The sequence below is a fragment of the Rissa tridactyla genome, chromosome Z (genome assembly GCF_028500815.1).
Source record: "Rissa tridactyla isolate bRisTri1 chromosome Z, bRisTri1.patW.cur.20221130, whole genome shotgun sequence".
Taxonomy (NCBI): domain Eukaryota; kingdom Metazoa; phylum Chordata; class Aves; order Charadriiformes; family Laridae; genus Rissa; species Rissa tridactyla.
In genome coordinates, this window is record NC_071497.1 from 16,772,373 (window position 1) to 16,790,923 (window position 18,551).

At 47.8% G+C, this 18,551-nt stretch overlaps 1 protein-coding gene across 2 annotated transcripts in view; it reads right to left on the reverse strand.

The window, feature by feature from the left end:
* The window catches only part of CORO2A (coronin 2A), a 60,017-nt gene that overhangs the window by 35,164 nt on the left and 6,302 nt on the right, over positions 1-18,551 (reverse strand). Inside the window, exon 1 of one of the 2 annotated variants that reach the window (XM_054186846.1) lies at positions 8,796-8,881. The exons of the other annotated variant lie outside the window; for it this stretch is intronic. Coding sequence (XP_054042821.1) covers positions 8,796-8,828 — 33 coding nt within the window. The 5' untranslated portion in view covers positions 8,829-8,881. Of the gene's footprint in view, positions 1-8,795; positions 8,882-18,551 lie in introns of those variants that run through there. 2 annotated transcript variants of the gene reach the window in all.

Here is an 18,551-nt window from a genome sequence, read left to right on the forward strand (position 1 = left end):
TGAGAGCCTTCCAGTTCATCATGCACAATGAGGACAGTACATGCCCATCACCGAACAACTGTTTTCTGTTTTCTTGGGCTGCTCACCTCTGAGCAGGGTATATAAATAACATGCCAATGAATAAATAATGGTTATGTTTGCTTCATGGTCACCAAGTTTCACGCAAGAAGCCTCCCTTCTCCTTGAGACCTGTGCTCCATGTGGCCTGTGTTGCATTCCTACACGAAAGCTGCCCTGGCATCACGAGACACAGGCTGAAATCCAGCCATACCTCTGGAGACCTGACCCCAATACAGTCCTTGGAAAAGCACATAACATGACAACCTCCCAAAACACTTTTAAGTACTGTTTTCTACTGTTCATAGGCAGGTTTCCAAACTCTGCGTATACCCCACCTGCCACTCTGAAAAATATTTCAGATGTTCACGTCACCCAGCCTGGCAAGTTGGACTCTCTTTCTCCCCTGTCCTTATTGACAGGGAATGAAGAGAATTTACAGTTCTGAAGGACTTTTCTGAGGTCCCAATCTCTTGAAAGTTAGTGATAATTTGAAAAGCAGAGGGACCAACAGAAAAAAATAAATGTACCCCTCATTCCTCCTCTTGCATTCAGGGTCAAAAAGAGATAAAAAGGGGAGAAAGGAAGGAATGCAAATGATAACAAGGGGGATTTTCCAAGTTACAATGAACACTTCAATCTGAAATGCCATGAAAACTTTTAATTTCCCTTTTCATTTTCTCTTATGGAATGCTAAACTTGTATTGAATAGGTAATGCCTTTTCCCTTTCATCCTCATCATTTTTAGGTGATGTTTCCATCGCCAAAATCCCCATATGGCAGCCTTGCTTGCCTCTCGAGAGCACTGTTTGCAAGTATCCAAGGAGAGTGCCACAAGAGATTCAAACTTCCAAGTCCACGCAAAGAAGCAGACTGAAACTGGCACAAGAATACACACCTAGAAGGCTCCAGAGAAGACACACATCTTCTTCTCAGTTCTGTATCAGCAGTCCAGGAAATAAAACCTTTACATGCACTCGGCTCCACGTAATAAATTCAAACAAGAGCAAGAATCACTGTCCTTCCCGAAATCTGCCTAGGTACATGATTTTCTCTGGTCCTTTCTCTCCCATTGTCTTCAACTCAGATTTATTCATCTTATCCATCTCCTCTCCTGTGAAATCCTCTCTCCTCCCCTCCCTGTCTTTTTGTTCCACACAGCTGATCCTCTCAAAATTCACCCATCCCCATCCAAAAAATGAATAATGTAACTTGCTGCCAAAAGACAAGATGAGTCTCTCTGGGAGACTCGAAAAGCCTTTTCAGCTATCTTGTCTCTGCCAAAGGCAATTAGATAATGCTTAGAGCCAGATGAGGAGAGCAAGATGTACATGAAGTCAGCTTCAACACTGCCCTACACTGAACAGCAAGCTGCGCGTGAGAAATAGGAGAGACATCCCCATTTCCAGTACCCCAGGACTTGTAGAAAGGAAGCAGTTAAATACATGATTTTAAATAAGGCAATTAATATATCATGAAATATCGCTGGGTTTCTGCCACGCACTGTAAATTTCATGACATGACTCCATACGGAGCAGACTGTACAAGAGAGCTCCATAAAAAGTACTCCCCCTCTCATCACTCTGCTGTCCCCACAGTGGATTTACGTTGAAGCAGGAAGACACCTGCTACCTGCCCCTAAACCAGGCTTGTGCAATCTTCACGCGGGCAGAAGGCCTTGGTTTCAGTGTCTCCACTTTAAAGGGACTGTTGGCCCCTCTCCTGACCAGAGAGAGGAGTGCGTCCTGCCACATCTTGCTTCTTGCTGAATCTCAGCAGAGGAACTGCTGCGGAGCAGGCTGCTCCAAAACTTTCTGCTCTTACCTTGCCAGCACCAGGGCACAGCTGGGGAGCTTTGCAGGTCAGCAAGGTCAATATTTCCTACACCTCCTGCAGAGGACATCTGTCACCTGGACACGGTACACTCGCAAGACTCACAGGCACATTTCACTGGGAAACAGCTGCTCTTAGCAGTTGACTAAGCAACCAAGCCAACTGAGTCCCAGGTCCACCCAGCTAGACTGGGATGGTTTTGGCAAAGACAAATACACCACATCATTATATTTACTCTGAATAATGCTACTAATGCTTCTCCCACAGGGCAAAGATCTCTCTGCCTGAGACCCAGTCCTGCAGGCCACGTGCCAATACACCCTGCCCCTGCAGTTAAATGAGAGAACTCAAAGTGACAGGCATTGAAAAAAAAAAAAACAGTGTGCAGAGGAACTTCTCGCTTCCAGATGACTTTAAATTTTTTAACCTCACACCGCTTCGCTCGCATTTCTCACGCTTTCGTCCTGCCTTATGCAGAGGAAAGGCTGCTGGCTGCAAGCCTGATAGGAGCACAGCGATCACAAAACAAGCAAGCAGCAAGAAAGGTGTCTGCTTGTTGTGCTAGTCTGCAGGTGCCACTTTCTACCACCAAGCAACCACTGCTGGGCTTCAGTTTCCCGTCCCGTGTGTCCTTGTGTGCCACCAGCCTTCATGGCAATGGAAAAGGCTTGGTTAGAAACAGCAGACTGGGCAAACATGACCCTCTTGCTAAATCACATACTGTAATAAGACAGTTTTCTGCAAGTAGCACACACTCGTAAACTTAAGACAGATTTAATATAAAAAAGCACAACCGGGGTGTTGAGGAAAAATTTCTAAATGGCACAAAAGATACTAAATTCTTTCTCAAGCACAATCACAACAGGATTTTCAAGGTTCACCCCCTCCAAGTTTATAATGGTCCATCCCAAAATACAAGAAAACAAGCAAAGGCAGCATGTGACATGCACAGATGAGCCAGGACATCCTCATAAAACTCAACCACAAAAAGCATACACACAGGAGGTGGAAGCAGCGACAAGTGTCCTGGGAGGAATATAGAGACACTGTCCAAAGATGCAGGGCTGGGCTTAGGAAACCTAAAGACCACCTGGAGTTGAATCTGGCGAGGGATGTGAACAGCAACAAAAAGATTGCTACCGGTACATCATCAGCAAAAGGATGACTAGGGAAAATGTGGTGCTGCTGAGGAATGGGAATGGGCACTTGGAAAGGACACAGGAAAGGCTGAGGCATTGAATGCCACCTTCACCTCAACCTTTACTGCTAAGACCAGCCTTCAGGTGTCCTGGGCCCCCGAACCCTGTGGAAAGTCCAAGGCGAGGAAGACTTGCCCTTGGTGGAGGAGGATCAGGTCAGGGAACATTTAAACAGATTGGACATGCCCAAGGGCCTGATGAGATGTACCCAGTGGAGATGAAGAAGCTGGCCCATGTTGTTGCAAGGTCATTCTTGGGTTTCTCTGCAAGGTCATGGTAATCAGGGGATATCCCTGAGGACTGGAAGAAAGCAAATGTCACCCTTATCTTCAAAACGGCAAGACAGAGGTTCTGGGAAATGACAGGCCCTGCAGCCTGAGCTTGATCAGGTAGTTAAACGTAAGAAGAAACTTTTTTACTGTGAGATGGTCAAACACTGGCACAGGTTGCTGAGAGAGTCTGCGGAGTCTCCAACCTCAGTGATTCTCAAAATCCAACCAGACAAAGCCCTGAACAATCCACTCCAGGTGAATCTGCTTTGAGCTGGTGGTTGGACGGGATGATGTCCAGAGGTGCCCCTACCCTCAACCATGCTATCACGCTGTGAAATTTGCACAGTCATCTCAAGGGAGATGCGGTGCAAAGCAGATACAGTGAAAGCAGACCATAACTTTTGCTGTCCTTTCAGCATGAAGGAGATGGGAGAAGTTCCCGTTACACCACACTGCCTGCCAGGGACTCATCAGACAGGACACGCTCAGGGGAAAGAAAATGAGCAGCAACTCAACCACCTGACTTAAAGCAACAAAAACAGATAGACTACAGTGTCCACTCTCATTTAAATCCAACCATATGAGGAAAACAAGAAAGCAATATTAGATGGTTTTCAGAGGAGGCTGGGGAAAGGAAAATGAAATCAAAGTAGTAAAAAATGGAACAAATTTAGCCGATACAGAGATAAAAGTGAGATAGATGGAGAGTCAGCACAGCTTTCATAAACCCTTGCCAGGACTCAAAAGCCAAACTGCACTAACAAAAGCCAAAATCTCTGTGACACAGCGTACACAGTTTCCAATACTAGCATCGCTGCTCACCACAGTGATAAGGCAGCATGAGGTTTGCAAGAAGGTCCTCAAATGGGTAAGTGGTTTGTGAAAAATGAGAAATACCTACTTTTTGAGTGCTGCAGGCTTAAGTTTGAAATAGACTCCACCACCCTATTTATATGCCGATATGTCTCACAGGAAAAATAAATTCATGGAATAGAGGCAGGTGGTCACAGGTCCTGAGAGTCCATCTTTTTTCCTACTCTGCTCATTCATTTCTCTACATCCTTCCCTAAGGATCTTTTTCTAAAATTCTCCAGTAATGGACAGACCATCATATTCCTGTGAAACTTATCCCAGCACTCAGCTGCCTTTACAATTACAAAGCTTTTCCCTGCTTTCAAAATTAAATCTCCTTTTGTGCAATCAGTGTCCCTTGCTTCTTATCCTATTTAGCCAGATCACAGGAAAAAGATTATTCCCTTCTTCCTGCAGCAAGCTTTCCTCCACAGTTGACACATAGCTTCCCAGTCTTCTCCAGTTTTTACCTCATTCTCCTTCTGTCAGCCACACTTTCTCAACAGCTGATGAATTTGTCCTCCTCGCTTCCGCTCCCTTTGGCTGATCTGTATTTTTCTAGAGCAGTTGCACCTAAAACTGGCATACATCTGTTTTACTAATGTGGACGAACAGATGCTTCCTTTATAATTTACCAGATACTCTCCTTTTCATATTCGTCATTTCCTTGTTTCACCATGTCACTGGGTCGTGCTCAGCCTGGAATGAACTGCAGACCCTGGACGCTTTTCTGCAGAACTGAACTGATGGTACTGTGTCATCTGAAGACCTGAACCTCTCACTACTGAACTGCATCCTGATTTTCCCATGCCATTTCTTCAGCTCATCAAGGCAATTTCAAACCAGAGCCCTGTCCTTCTGCAGGCTTCCTGCTCCTCCTAGTTTCCTGTTTATTATGTATTCCTTTGTCCTAATTACTAACAAAAATACCAAACAGCATCAGATGGCAGAAAGAGCCCTGCAAAACCTTTCTCAATAAATCCTCATATTTTGATAATTAAGCTCTCCTGTATAGTCTACATACCTAAACAAGTGTATGTAGTGCATATTCCCTTATCCTAAGTGTGTGGGACAGCAATGACCATTTTCCTAAAGTAAAGATAAATGACATCTCCTGCTTCTCCACATCCACTGGGATCACCACCCTTTGTAAGAGGAAATCTGAGTGTGTTGACATGATTGGTTTTGTCATTCTTCATTCTGCCTCTTTCTTATCATTATTTCTCCCAAGTGTTCCACTTTTTTCGTGTTGTTCTCATATTCTCCTCATGGAGAGGATCAGGCTTCCCTCTGTCTAGAGCTCAGGAATCTCCTCCACCCTCTGCAGAGTCCTCAAAGACAACCTGCTAATCGCTCTGAGTAAATTTCGTCAGTTCTTCATGTGTCCTGCAGCCCACACTGACTGGCGTCCCCACACATCTGCCATGGGCACTGCCTAACCTCACCTGCCCCGCTGTAGCCCAAAGTACCACTCACCCCTTCTTGCTGTTGCAGCGGAATTTAACCAGGTTTGGGAATGGCTCTGCATTTGTCCCTTCAAGAAGCCAACATGGTTGGAAGTGAGCCCTGCCAGCCAGGACTGAGCTGCTGGGGTGATCACAGGGCATGCCAAGCCTGCTAGGTGGCAACTTCCTGGCTAAGCACCAGTACCCCAGTACCCATTGTGGTCCAGGGACTGGATTGCATGAGGAACAGAAAACTGCTTGTTGTTCGTAAAAGCCTACCAGGGATGCAAGTTCTTCAGGATCTCAAAGCTCTTGTTCTCCTGGGGCTTCAGAAACAGGTTTTTCCAATACACGAGACTGAGCTCCAGGTCCAGCACACCAAATACCTGTATTGTCAGCAGGTCACTCACAGAAACTCTGGTGAGCAGCAGGAGGAAAGCTCCTGTCTCACCTGTGACTGGAGATCTGGAGCAACGCCCAAGAGCCCAAAATCCGTGAGCCAGGATGCCTCCTGTCCCAGCACACCTCTCAGGCTGCGCCACAAAGCATTGCTCCTGCTGTTGTAGAAAGTCGGACACAGCGCTGTGCATCCTGGTGGCTCTCTGCAGGACAGGCTGTCTCACACCCCTGCCTGCACTAGGTTCTGCTCAGGACACCAACAAATGCCCCTGTGCAGACATGCTTATCTACAGGCAAGGTGAGGGTGAAGAACACCTTCACCTTTTCCCCTGTAAGAAGAAGCCTTTTGGATGAGTTTCTGCATGCCGAGGTGCACCAGCAACATTGGTGCGATGGTGTTAATATAATTACAGACTTTAGCTTCTACTGAAAAGGTATTCTCACATAAATAGGCCTGGAAAGCCCAGTGGTAGTAACAGGATAAGTAGAGGTGTCTGTGCTTTGCAACAGTTCTAGAAATCCAGAGAGCAATCCCAGCTCACACTTTACAACTCAGCAGATAACACTGCTCGATCCCATTTTCTTTTCTTCTTCATTTTTTTCCAGCCAAAACAGAAATTGTCTTTTCCCGCACAGGAAAGGGGTGGGGGATTGCTCCTGGAGAACACTTTCTTTGGAAAACTTAATGCATACCTGCCAAATTTGATCGCTTTTGCAAGTAATTATCTTCCACCTTGTAGGTCCAGCGTGTCCAACTGTTGCCCTCTGCCCACCGTTTCCCAGCACCCAGCAGCATGGTCAGAGCAGGGGCATATGCACACACCAGCTATGCCATACGGCCCTGCTGGTCTGCATTTCACTTGCCCCGGTGCCTGGATTTGCCACAGCCATGTCACAGGCTGGCATGCTGGCTCTGACCCTCATCCACGCAACATTTGTCACTAATTCCAGGCTCGCAGGTTTACATTTTTGAGTCTGCACTTTTTTTTAAAAAAATCCACCCACGCGCTTCCATCCTCAAAGTTTCAAAATGTGAGATGAGTACGTCCTCAAAAAGGCAACCCTGAAGGCAAAGAGGAATGTCAGTGTTATCTACAATTTGTAAGACACACACACATGAAACAGTCTCCTGTCTTTTACAGATGTTTTATCACAGTTTGTGTTAAGCTACTCCTTCAAGACAAAATCAGAGCCCTCAGAACTTCGTCACCTGCCATCAGCCCGCTGGGCTGGGTGCCTAATAAGCACAGACCATTCCATTTCTGGTCCAGCTTCTCTCAAACCTGTCACACCAAATGGTTTGCGAGCCTCAGAGCTTAAGCTGGGCTCCCCTCCAAGCCGTGGATGGTCTCCTAGGCGCATCTGCAAGAGAGCAGGTCACGCACCCCCAGACTCATCTTGCCGTCCAAATTCCACTTCTGTGTAATAACACTATCAAGGAGAAATTACCAGTAATAAATTCCTTTGGATCCAAAGTCGAGCAGACAACGTGATTATGCAGCAACCCAGAGCTTTAAATACCATCTGTATGTGTCATCTCAAACAATATTACAAGCTCAGACGCTACAGATTTATTATTACGAGAGCAATAAATGTTACAGATATGGTGGTTTTCACCTCTCGGTTCTCATCTTGGTTCCACCTAACACAGGGCAAACAGAGGCAGTTGCCTCTTCCACAACCATAGATTTGAAGCAAAATCCTGCCTACAAGGATGTTGCCTTGGACATGAGGTTTGCCAGTTCAGGGTCCCCAGACAGACAACCCGACTGCTGGACCATGGCCTTGACCATGTCCCTTGACAGCCAGTTGCTAAAAGACAGAAGGGAGCTACAGGGAGAGACATGTTCCCAGGCTGGCTTTTTATGCATTGGGCAACTACGGTCAGTGGGCCACAACCGGGAAACAAAGTCTGCCTTGCTGAGTCCAGCAAGGTCTTCTCCCCACCAGATGCGGTGCAAGGAGGAAAAGCATTTCCCATCTTTGACTCTGGGGTCTGCAGTATAATTTAAAGCTTTTTCAGCAAGAAGCGCACGCTGCCGGCTGCCAGCAGCTCGTAATGGGATCTCTGCGGGCTCAGGCAGTCCAGGCACAGGCACACATGCTGCAGCTGTGCCTCTTCCCACACACAGAGGACCCGTCTCTCAGAGCATGGCACCCCGAGCCCTGCCTGAGGTCCTCCCACCGCGGCCAGCACGCAGAAACGCAGGAGCTGTCTCCCGCAGCCCCGCTGCTGGTGGTGCCCCAGCATCTGCATTCAACAGCGGGAATCAAGGCGGGTAAGGATACTAAATATGCATTAATGGGGAATCCAGCGTAGGGCACTGCGTTACTGCAGACGCTGGGTTTTCAAACCGCATGTTGGCATGCATACCGCACCTCAGACACTTGAGCCCCTTCAGGGAAGCAGATTAAGTTGGTGCCACAGGAACACTGAGTTACCATTTAAGTCTCACAAACAGGACCAGCCTAGCAAGCAGTTTTGTATGAATAATGCATTAAAAAAAAAAAAAAAAAAAAAAAAAGCTGGGAATGGTTTGTAAACAACAAAGGAGGTGGAGAGCCATTAGCTGAGTGATCTCGCATTCCTCGATTTGCTTTATCAATCTCGGTATTCAGAAAAAAAAAAACCTTAAGAGCAGTCCAGGCTCCCCAGTGAATCAACAAAACCACACAAAGGACTGTACCACTTTTCACAGCCTCCAGGCTGTGCATTAGCTTTTAGCAAAGGTACCTACCACATGAATAATGCAGCACGTCTTCCAGAGCATCTGTACTCCGATCAATCCACAGTAGCAAATAAAAACCTTTCACCACGCCTTTCTATCAGGCAGCAGGACCTTTTTACAGCTGCTCAGAGGCATATCCTTGGAAAAACAACCCTATCTGCTACCAGAGCTGGAAGCCTTTTAAACCAGCCAGCTGGGAACCAGTCTTTTAAATCAGCCATCCTGTGATGGGCCTTGATTTTATCAATTGCCTTTCTTTGTCTTTTGTTCCTACAGGATCCACACCCACTGTTACGGGATTCAGATTAAGGGAGCTCAGACTAAGGTTTCAGTCTGCTTTCATTAACAGACACGTGCCACCCCCCAAAAGCAGCAGCTCACAGCCTGCAGCCTGCCCAGGCGCCCTCCCCTTCCCCAAAGGGACAAGGTAGCCCCACCAGCCACATGGCAGGCACACCGCATCCCTCTCCTGCGCTGTAAAGCAGCCCCATCACCAAACCCTTCCCCGGTGTGGGGGTACGGGCAAAGAGCCTTCACCAAACCAAGCCGCAGTAATACGCTCAAATCTCTGTATTTTCAGAGGCAAAGCAGGTAATGGAAAGCGGTGCTTTGTCCGTGTCCATCCCTAGCCCCCATTTTAACATCAGTCCTCTGCAGAAACATGAAGGTCCCTTCTCCTTGTCAGCCAGACGGGAGCTTTGGGAGCTGCTTCTGTCACCTCATTTCAGCACAACCTGCAGGCTAACGGCTACCTGAGGGAGGACGTGCTGCTGGTGCGGATGGATTAGCATCTGCAGAGGTGGTGCGGGACAAAATGACAGCAGCGAGCAAGATCTCGAAGGAGACCATATTCTAGAGATGTGTTATCTTTCATCGGAAAATCCATCTCTAAATAACACTCCAAAATATTTGCAGTTCTCCAGCGTGGCAAAGATACTTAAACCCTCGAAAGCTGGTTGTGAAGAAACACCTCTGCCTGTAGTATAAACATTGCACAAATACAGAGGACATGACGCAGGAGGTGAAGGAGTCACTCGAGATGGGAATGAGTTGATTTCCTCATCCACAAAACAGCGAGGCCCAAACCTTTCTCTGAGCGGTCACAGCAGCCCCTTTTGCCCCTTGTTTTCAGTGCACGCTGGCCAGGGCAGGACAGAAGCTCTCAAATGTGTCCCTGGGAGGAGGCTTGTCAGACCTTCCCCCATGCTAGCAGTAGGTTACAGCTTATGCAAAGGGTACCAGGTGGACACAGCCCCAGGAGAGACAAGACAGTGGCTCCTCCACTGACACAGGCACCTCCACTGGCACGGGACCACAAGCAGAAGGTGGTTCCAGCATTTTTGCCTCCCCCAAATATCCGCTTGGGCCAGGGAAGGCAAACATTGCATAGACACCTGTCCTGTACCGAACAGCAAGACTCCACCTGCCCACTGCAGCTCTGCACCCCACAAACATCATCACCAGCTAGTACCACATCGTCTCAGAGCATCTTTCTAGTGAGGGACCCCAAAGCAGCCCACCAAGGGCCAAGGACATACCAAAGCCCCAAACTTGGCAAAGTGCACATTGTGCAACTTCTGTTCATGTTAGTAGATACACCAAGTGTTGTGAACCTCAAAATAATTTTAAGCACATATGTTGAGGGGCAGGCTAGGGCTGCCAGGAGTGAAACAAGACCACTCTCCGCAAGGTAAGGTTGAGACAGCAAAAATCCAGTGGCCATCCTGGATGAGCTCTCTGGCTGCGTTTGTATTCAGCCAAGTTGACACCACAACGCACTCCCCGAGGCAGGCAGCAATGCCCAGACACGTCCAGCATAAAAACTCCCTGACAGTAACACCTGCTCACAGCACTGCCACATCCCCACCACCTGGTATTACTCCATGGCTGTGCTCTTTGTCACGCTGGCACAGCAGGGAAATGGATGAGGGAACATACGTGCCTTCACAAATATAGCTCAGCCAGGTTATTTTTAACTGGGTCATCCCAGCACAGCCAGCGGCAACAGCCAGGAGCAGGGAAGAAAGCAAAGATAAAAACTGGCGGAGACCACAGCCTCAGGCAGCTCTTGAGAGGCTCAGGCTCCCCTATCACCTGACCCGAGGAGGAGTCCAAGACTGTATTTAGGGTGGGATCCCCCAGAAAAAGCAAAGCCACGTCGTGAAGTACTGGCTGAATTGTCACCAGTTCTTTATTTTTTTGCTGGCGTTCCAACTTTTAAGTCCAACCCAACTTCCAAGCCTGACACTGACTGTGTTCTTAAGCCTCCCCTGGGACGAGTGGGAGAAGCAAAAAGAAATTACAACAATAAAGCATACAGAATCACAGGAAGAAATTAGGCCAGAAAGCACTCCTGGAGGACCCGAGTCCTATATTCAACGCCCAGCAAAGCTCACTACAAAGGCAGGTCACGTTGCTCAGACTGTTCAGCTGAGTTTGGAAGACTAACGAGGATGGAGGCCCCACAGCCTCCTTGGGAAACCTGTCTACCTACAGTCTTGTGGATAAGCCCAGGCTGCAGTTGGCCTGCAGGGCTTGCAAAGCTACCCAGATGACTCTGGACAGATTTGCTGCCCACTAGGACCCTCGTGGCTTTCACTGAAGAGCTGCTCTCTGCCAGTCAGACCTAGGCTGCACCATTGCAGAGAGCTGCTGCAAATCAGGGGCAGAAGTTGACATTTATCTTTGTTGAAGTTCATGAGGGGATGTTTTTCCCCTCATGAGAGGCATAAAGCATGCTGGGAGGCGCCAGGTTGCTTAGGAAGCCCAGGGGCTGGGAAGTGCCCATGGAGGGTCTGTTGCCAGACCTTGGAATTCCCTGCAATGGCCAGACAAGCCTCACTCTTCCCATAAGCAACCGAAGTGATTCAGCCTGGAGCGAGGGAGCCTGAGGCAGCTGTGGCACCATCACTGTCGCTCTGCTGCCAACGGTGCCTGGAGCTCCACTTCCTGAAACTTCACACCTCTCACTCAGGCCCAAGGAGTGAAACACCACCTCACTGCACATGAATTCCCCCAGGCTGCAAGAGAGTTGCTTCATAAATATTTTTAAGACAACGTCACCTAGAAATCAAGCTGAAAAGCACAGCCCACCCTCCAAGGAGTGTGAAGAAACTTGGGCTCAGGTCAACGCAAAGTCAGTTTGTCCATCCCAGGAGGGATGGAGCAATCCTCCAGGGATGAACCCCCACTTGGTGGCAATACCATTTTCTGGCAGTTCAACCTCCCCCTTCATCACATGTCCCCTGTCTGCTTTATCTGGTGCCCCTACTCTGCAGGCTCTGACAGAAAGGAAGATGATTCGTTGCGGACACAAATAGCTTCAGTCGACATGGCCTTTAAGAACCACAGTAGTGGGTTGGGGGAATGTGAAAGGCTGGCAAACCCCAAAATGACCCTGAAACTGAACTCAGTTTCATTAGGCTTATCAGAGCTCCCAGGAAGGGCAGGAGGCAATATGACTGAAGCAGAGGATGGGGCCACCTCAGCCTCTCTGGAGAGCGAGCCCCTCCTTCTCCTGGTTTACCTCCAGCTTTCCAAGATAGCCTGTGTACTCCAGCAGAAAGATAAAGCTGACTTGCCTTCATTCTCCAGAGACAATACCCTCTTTCACTCTGCTGGTTACCTGGGCAGCAAAGAAAATATTATTGCTTATCAACTTCCTTGTGAGTACTAATGTGCTTCTGAATTCAATGAGAGGGCAAATTCCACCTTACAGAGCTTTTCTACCTTGGCAAGATCCTGCTCTGTTATGAAAGAAAAGCAAATACAACAATCCCAGTTCAAAGAACAATAAAAACTGGAAGCCTCCTCTGCCCCCCTACCCCACAAAAACTCATTATAAAAAGGAAATGGTGAAATGCACAAACTTTAAGAGACATTGCCACATTTCTTGTCAGAAAGGCAGCCTTGAAAAACTCATCACCTGACTCCCTGCAAGCTCAGCAGTTTCTCCTGAAACCAGAACACCATGCTTTCGGTCTCCTATTTCACAGCTAGAAGTTTCTTGCCATTCAAGGCCAAACCGGCTTCTGAGTTTCTGAAACCCAAGTTCAGCTACCCATCAGAAAGATGGACCTGGGTGTCAGTAGCCTGCCATGTTGTTTGGGAAACTAGGGATGCTTGGTCCCACTGCTCTTTATCGTGAGGTCTAAGCATGCCTGCAGACATCTGCCAGATGGGGTATCTCGGTTACACGCTACTGTACAGAAGGCCTTCCTTGAAGCAAAGCTGAGCAACAGCTTTGGGGGGTTTAGCCACCCTTAGGGAATCCCAAGACCTTTGTTAGTTGGCCACAGGAGTCCAAGTGGGGTCCACAGGTCTAGCCCAAGTGCTTCCCAAACCTCTTCTGCCTAGCTGCCAACAGGACACAGATGCATTAGGAAATCTGAAGTGACCATCAGGATGGCAAGGCAGTGGAAATACAGCAAGTGCAGATATTTCTCCTGAGTTCTGTGAAGGTTTGGAGGCTACACTCTTCACTTGAATGCCTGAAGATACAGCCCTCACATCTAACGTGATCTACTGTAACCACATTACACCATGACCGAAGGTTTGTGCACTAACACTAACCAGCCCACAGGCTAGAAACTAGATGAGATTCTAGCCAGCAAGACTAAGCCTGGCCTTAGGATCTCATCTCCAAAGTTACCTGGGAAAACTGAGAGTCTGATCAACCAGGTGAAAATGGAAACTGCTACAGAGCTGGGGCACTAACCAGGCTCTGACTGTGCAGGCAGGAAAGCACAAGCACCGATGCAAGGACACAGTCTAGGACACCTCACGTCTGGTGGTCTCCAGTCCAGCCTCACAGTGAACCTGCCCATAGCTCTCAATCAGTGCCAATGTGGAGCCTTCAAAAACCCCAAGATGAAGGCCTCCACCTGCCTAGTCCCGAGGCTGCACCGCCCTTCTGGGGATGCAGCTTTCTTTAACGTCTGACCTACTTCCCTCCAGCCGCAGCTTGCGTCCTTTTCTCCTTGTTACACTGTCACTGCCAAGAAGAGCCTGGCTCTGTAACTGCCCTTCCAGGAGTTGTATCCTGCTGATAGTAAATGGGTTTGTCAGCAAAAGACACGGGCACCTATTACCATGGGGTAGAGAAGAACCAGCTGTGGGTTTCCCCATCGTGAGCCAGAAGCAAAGGCCAACAGACCCTGTCCTTCTGGGAGCAATGGCAGAAGGACCTTGTTCTTTGAAAGGTGATGGGCAGCACCAGAGGTCCTCTCTGAAGCCCACAGCTGCAGAGTTTTTCCACCTCTCTTGCTGCATCATCTGCATGCAAAAAACACATAGGGGCCCACAGAAGAGGGAAATGTTGGGGAGCTCTCCCACATCCATGCAGCACCTGTAGAATTGCTTTATGATTGCAGTTGAGGCTTTTCTCTTTGACTGGCTCATTAAATCAGAATTGACATCTCTCTGTTCTCCAGAAAACTCCTAATGCAGTTTCGAGCTCTCTAACAGCAGGCGCCATTTACCTAATGCATGACAAGCCAGCAAGAGAGTAAGGCAAAGGCAGGTGTTACGGACACAACAGCCAATGCTTTCTTCTGCCGCATCACAAGTTTTAATATCGATTCACCATTTAGAGCAGAAATAGCGAGTTCAGTTTTGCTCTTTTTGGTTCTTAGCCTGGCTTTGACTGATGCTGACTAAGTGGGAGGACTACCCATGCTTTCCCTGCCAGGGAAGTGAGATTCTGTGCCCATTCATTCACACACTGGGCTTGGCAAATGCACGGTCTCTGGGAAACCAGTGGCATCACTCTGAACCGAATCCATCGGTGGAAGTGGCCAGAAGTAGCGTTTGGTTCCGACTGGGAGCACGCTCTCGAAGCAAATCTCCTTATTGCTGCCATTTACTGCACTCCAGGTTGCATTGCAAAACCGTCTCGGAGCATGCAGACAGGATTCCCTCCAGATGAAGCTAAAATCATTCCAGGATCAGAACCCAGTGCACTCCATCTGCTAATGGGACTGGCGGGGTCAAACTAAAATGCTCAAAATGCCTGTGGATATGAAGTCCTGGTACCACGTCTTTCACTCCACAGGTCTACTCCTCTTGCACTGTAGATGTGCCTATGGTTAACAGATAGGTGAGGTCAGTCACTGCACAGACACTTTTCCATAGACATCCCTCTCTGTTTGACCTTCAGCTCTGCCTGTCTTCAGATAGACTATTTTCTTTACCTCTTCTCCACCAAGTGTTGCTCTTTCATCGTGGTTTTGGGTGTTCTTCTATCTCTGATCATTTCGTTCAGCATCACTGCTCTCCCCTGTGACCAGTCCCCCTCTTCATACCTCCTATCTGTCAGTGATGAAGATCAGCCTCTCCTCTCATACAGTATCTTATTTCTTACATACTTCATTCCTGCCAGCCTCTTTGCATATCTCCTCCAAAACGAGTTTTGATCACCTTCCAGCTCTGTCCCTCTGCACCACCCCTCTCTCCAACCCTTCCAGCTGCCACGTCCCAGCTGAGCTCCCAGCTACAGGCTCACTCTCTCTCCCTCTACCACTGCTGCTTTCCATGCCAGCCTATTTCTCCAGCACAGCTGATATCCACACCGACAAGCTGACCTTTTCTCTGCCTTTGAGTCAGCTCTGGGCATCTGTGCCTTGGGGACTTTTTGAGCCAAAGGCTTATCTGTCTGTTTAGCCAGCCCTAATGTATTTTCCGCCTGCAGATTCATCTAATGGCTTTTCTTGAACCACATCCCCAACATCCTGTGTCAATGAGTTCCACTGTTTATCTGTATCCTGTAGTTCCTGGGTAGTGATAAACAGAGGAACAATCACTCCCTATCTGAACTCTCCATCCCATCATCATACCATATGTCAAAGGCTATATGTCATATCCCTTTTCAGGCACACCTTTTCCAATCTAAACAGTTGTCCCTCTCTGCCTTCTCTTCTGCACTACCACATCCTCAATGAGCTGCAGAAAGCTAGCATTGCATGAGGCGTTCAAGACACAGCTGCACTGTGGATGTACCCAGACAGTATTTGATCTTTTCGTAGTGCCGGTAGAAAGAAAAAAAAAAAAACAAAAACAAACAAGGAAGGAAAAAAAAAAGGAGGAAAAAAAAAGAAAGGTAGCACAGCTCTTGAAGTCTGGCTGTGAATTAAAGCAGCATTTGAACTCCTGACATAATGCAGGCCGGGCAGCTTGGGACAAGACTTCCATGCCTTAGACAGCAAAAACAAAGACTGTCTGTGTGAAGAAGAGTGAAAAGAAAAGCACTGGGTAGGACACAGTGGGCCCCACTGCACCTGGCTGAATATGCAGTTTTCTCTGGGTATCTTATATGCATTCATGAAATTACATCTGCATCCAGGACTTTTCAGTACCCGAGAAAGTCTTCAGGCTCCAGGAAACTTCTACAGATTGCTCAGAGCCTGGGGAACGTCAGCACCGTGCTCCCAGCTCTTGCTCAGCCACAGATCACAGCAAGAGGGAACAGTCCCACCGAGGGGTCCCCGAGCAGGCTCGGGGGATGCAGGTGAGCGCTGCCGCTGCCCTGCGTGACACCCTGGGTGCCCCACGATGCCGGGGAACTCCAGGCACTGGAAGGACAGCAGACAATGACACGGTGAGATAATGGAAGTAAAGAAAGGGAAAGGTTTCTAGAAAGAGCTCAAAATAAAGACCTGAACTTCCTGGGGAAGGCTTGCCTTTCTGCAGGAGTCCAAGACACTTGCAGATTTCCAGACTTACGGACTAAGACCCCATGCAATCACTTGCCTGTACTGCCGGTGGCCAGCGGCACCAGTGGCAGCAGAACCCCACCACAGTGAAAGGTGTGTGAAACCCGTCTAGGGCCGTATATGGTGTCTGTGCCATTAATCTGCCAAACCCCACAACTGAGCTTGACTGCAAGACACGCAGAAACACAAGTATAAACACTGCTATATTTTTTTTTATATGCAAGACACAAGCTGTGATGAAGCCACAGAAAAGTTCATGGTGCAAGTTCATGCTGTCAGGGAAGGAAGAATAGGTGAGACACTGGAAAACTCTTCTGAAAAACACAAAACCGTACGCAAGATAATAACTGGTTTCACTGGTTTCTCAAAATTGAAAGAAAGAGAAGGTAGAGAAATTGTCACTTCAGTTCCCTCTTTACACATCAAACAGATCTACTCTTAATTAAGTTTAAGAAGTCCTGTTCCACTAAGGGCCCACAAAGGGCTGGGCACCAAAACCAAGCCTCAACAGTAAGAGATTCCCCAAGCTAAAACCTAATAGCAAAATGATCTTTATTGAAATGTTTTTTGAAACGCCAAGGATGATCACAATATACTCAAGGACATCCTTTTGCCTCCATCCGGTCATGTCTTGGTTTAAGATAGAACAGAGCCAATTTTATTGTCAGTAATTTTACTTTTCAGCTAACAGCACTCTGTGAAATTAAGGGCATATTTTTCAGACAGTATCCGTCTCTATAAACAGATAAGGCCTGATGTTTATAGTTAATATGCAGAGAGAATAGTATGCAGAGAGGCTCTTGCTTACACTTATTGCTGTAGCATCCAAGGTCAGCTAACATCATTATTTGCCCCATTAGAGGGTTGGAAGCGGAAAAGTATAGAGGGGTCACACCTGCAGGGAGGAGCAGAGAGGACAGGTGACCCAAAATTGACCAACAGGGTATTCCATCCCATCTGCCCCATCCTTAGTATAAAAGCGGAGGGATCAAAGGGGTCAGCCTCTTTCTTCAGTGGCCGGTGTCTGAGAAGGACTCTTTCTGTTAGTCTGCCTTTGATCCTGATCCATGCATTCCTGAACCCAGATCCAGAATCCAGCTCCCGTCCGTCACTGAGTCCAGTCTGGGGCTTCCCCAGTGCCTGCGGTGATGTGTTCATCACGCTGGGAGCTTGATAAGGTGTTGTATATGTTGTATGTATTTCATTATTTTCTTATTAATATTATTATTATTTTCTTTTTATTATTAATATTTCATTAAAGTAGCTTTAGTTTTCTCTTCAACCCGCAAGTCTCTCTCCCTTACAAGTCTCTCTCCTTATAAAAAGAGAGCATCTGTCGTTTGTTTAGTGTCCAGCCCAGCCTAAACCACAACAAGTGGATGGACCTGTAAAGCAGATATGTGTGCTGCAGAAAGTTATGGATTCTCACCACTTGTCCAAGTTCAACACTTACCATGAGCATTGGGAACGAAGTATGGGAGATAGGACCAAGGCAGACTTTCCAGTTCGACCTTAGCTATGGGTTTCCTTGGTTTAACTCCTTAGAACTTTGGTTCCTAATATCATTACCAGGTTTTCACTTCTATCATCACAGAATCACAGGCAAATTTAGGCTGGAAGGGGCCTCTGAAGGTCTGTAGCCCAAATTTCTGGTGAAATCTAAATCACACCAGGTTTCTCAGGGCCCTGTCCACATGAATTCTGAAAATCTCGAAAGACGGAGGTACTGCAGGCAGCAAACCATCCTGCTAAGCCCCTGTCTGACGAATAACCGTGACCTCAGTCAGTCAGTACACACCAGTTGCATAGGCAGGTACTGGTCCTACACAGTGCTCTGCTTCCACGAGGATGAGTCACCTATCTGTCCCTCTCCAGAACTCCAGCAAAGACAGTGAAGTCCATCTCCACTTACAGTCAATGTCCAAAGCAGCTGAGAGGACACCTGCCTTCTAATTGTCATCCCTCCAGTGACCATAACACAAAACTCAGGAGAGAAAGTTAGCTGTCGTGTTGGGGAACAAGAGTTTGCCCTAAAGGCAAAGCCCAGCAGAACATG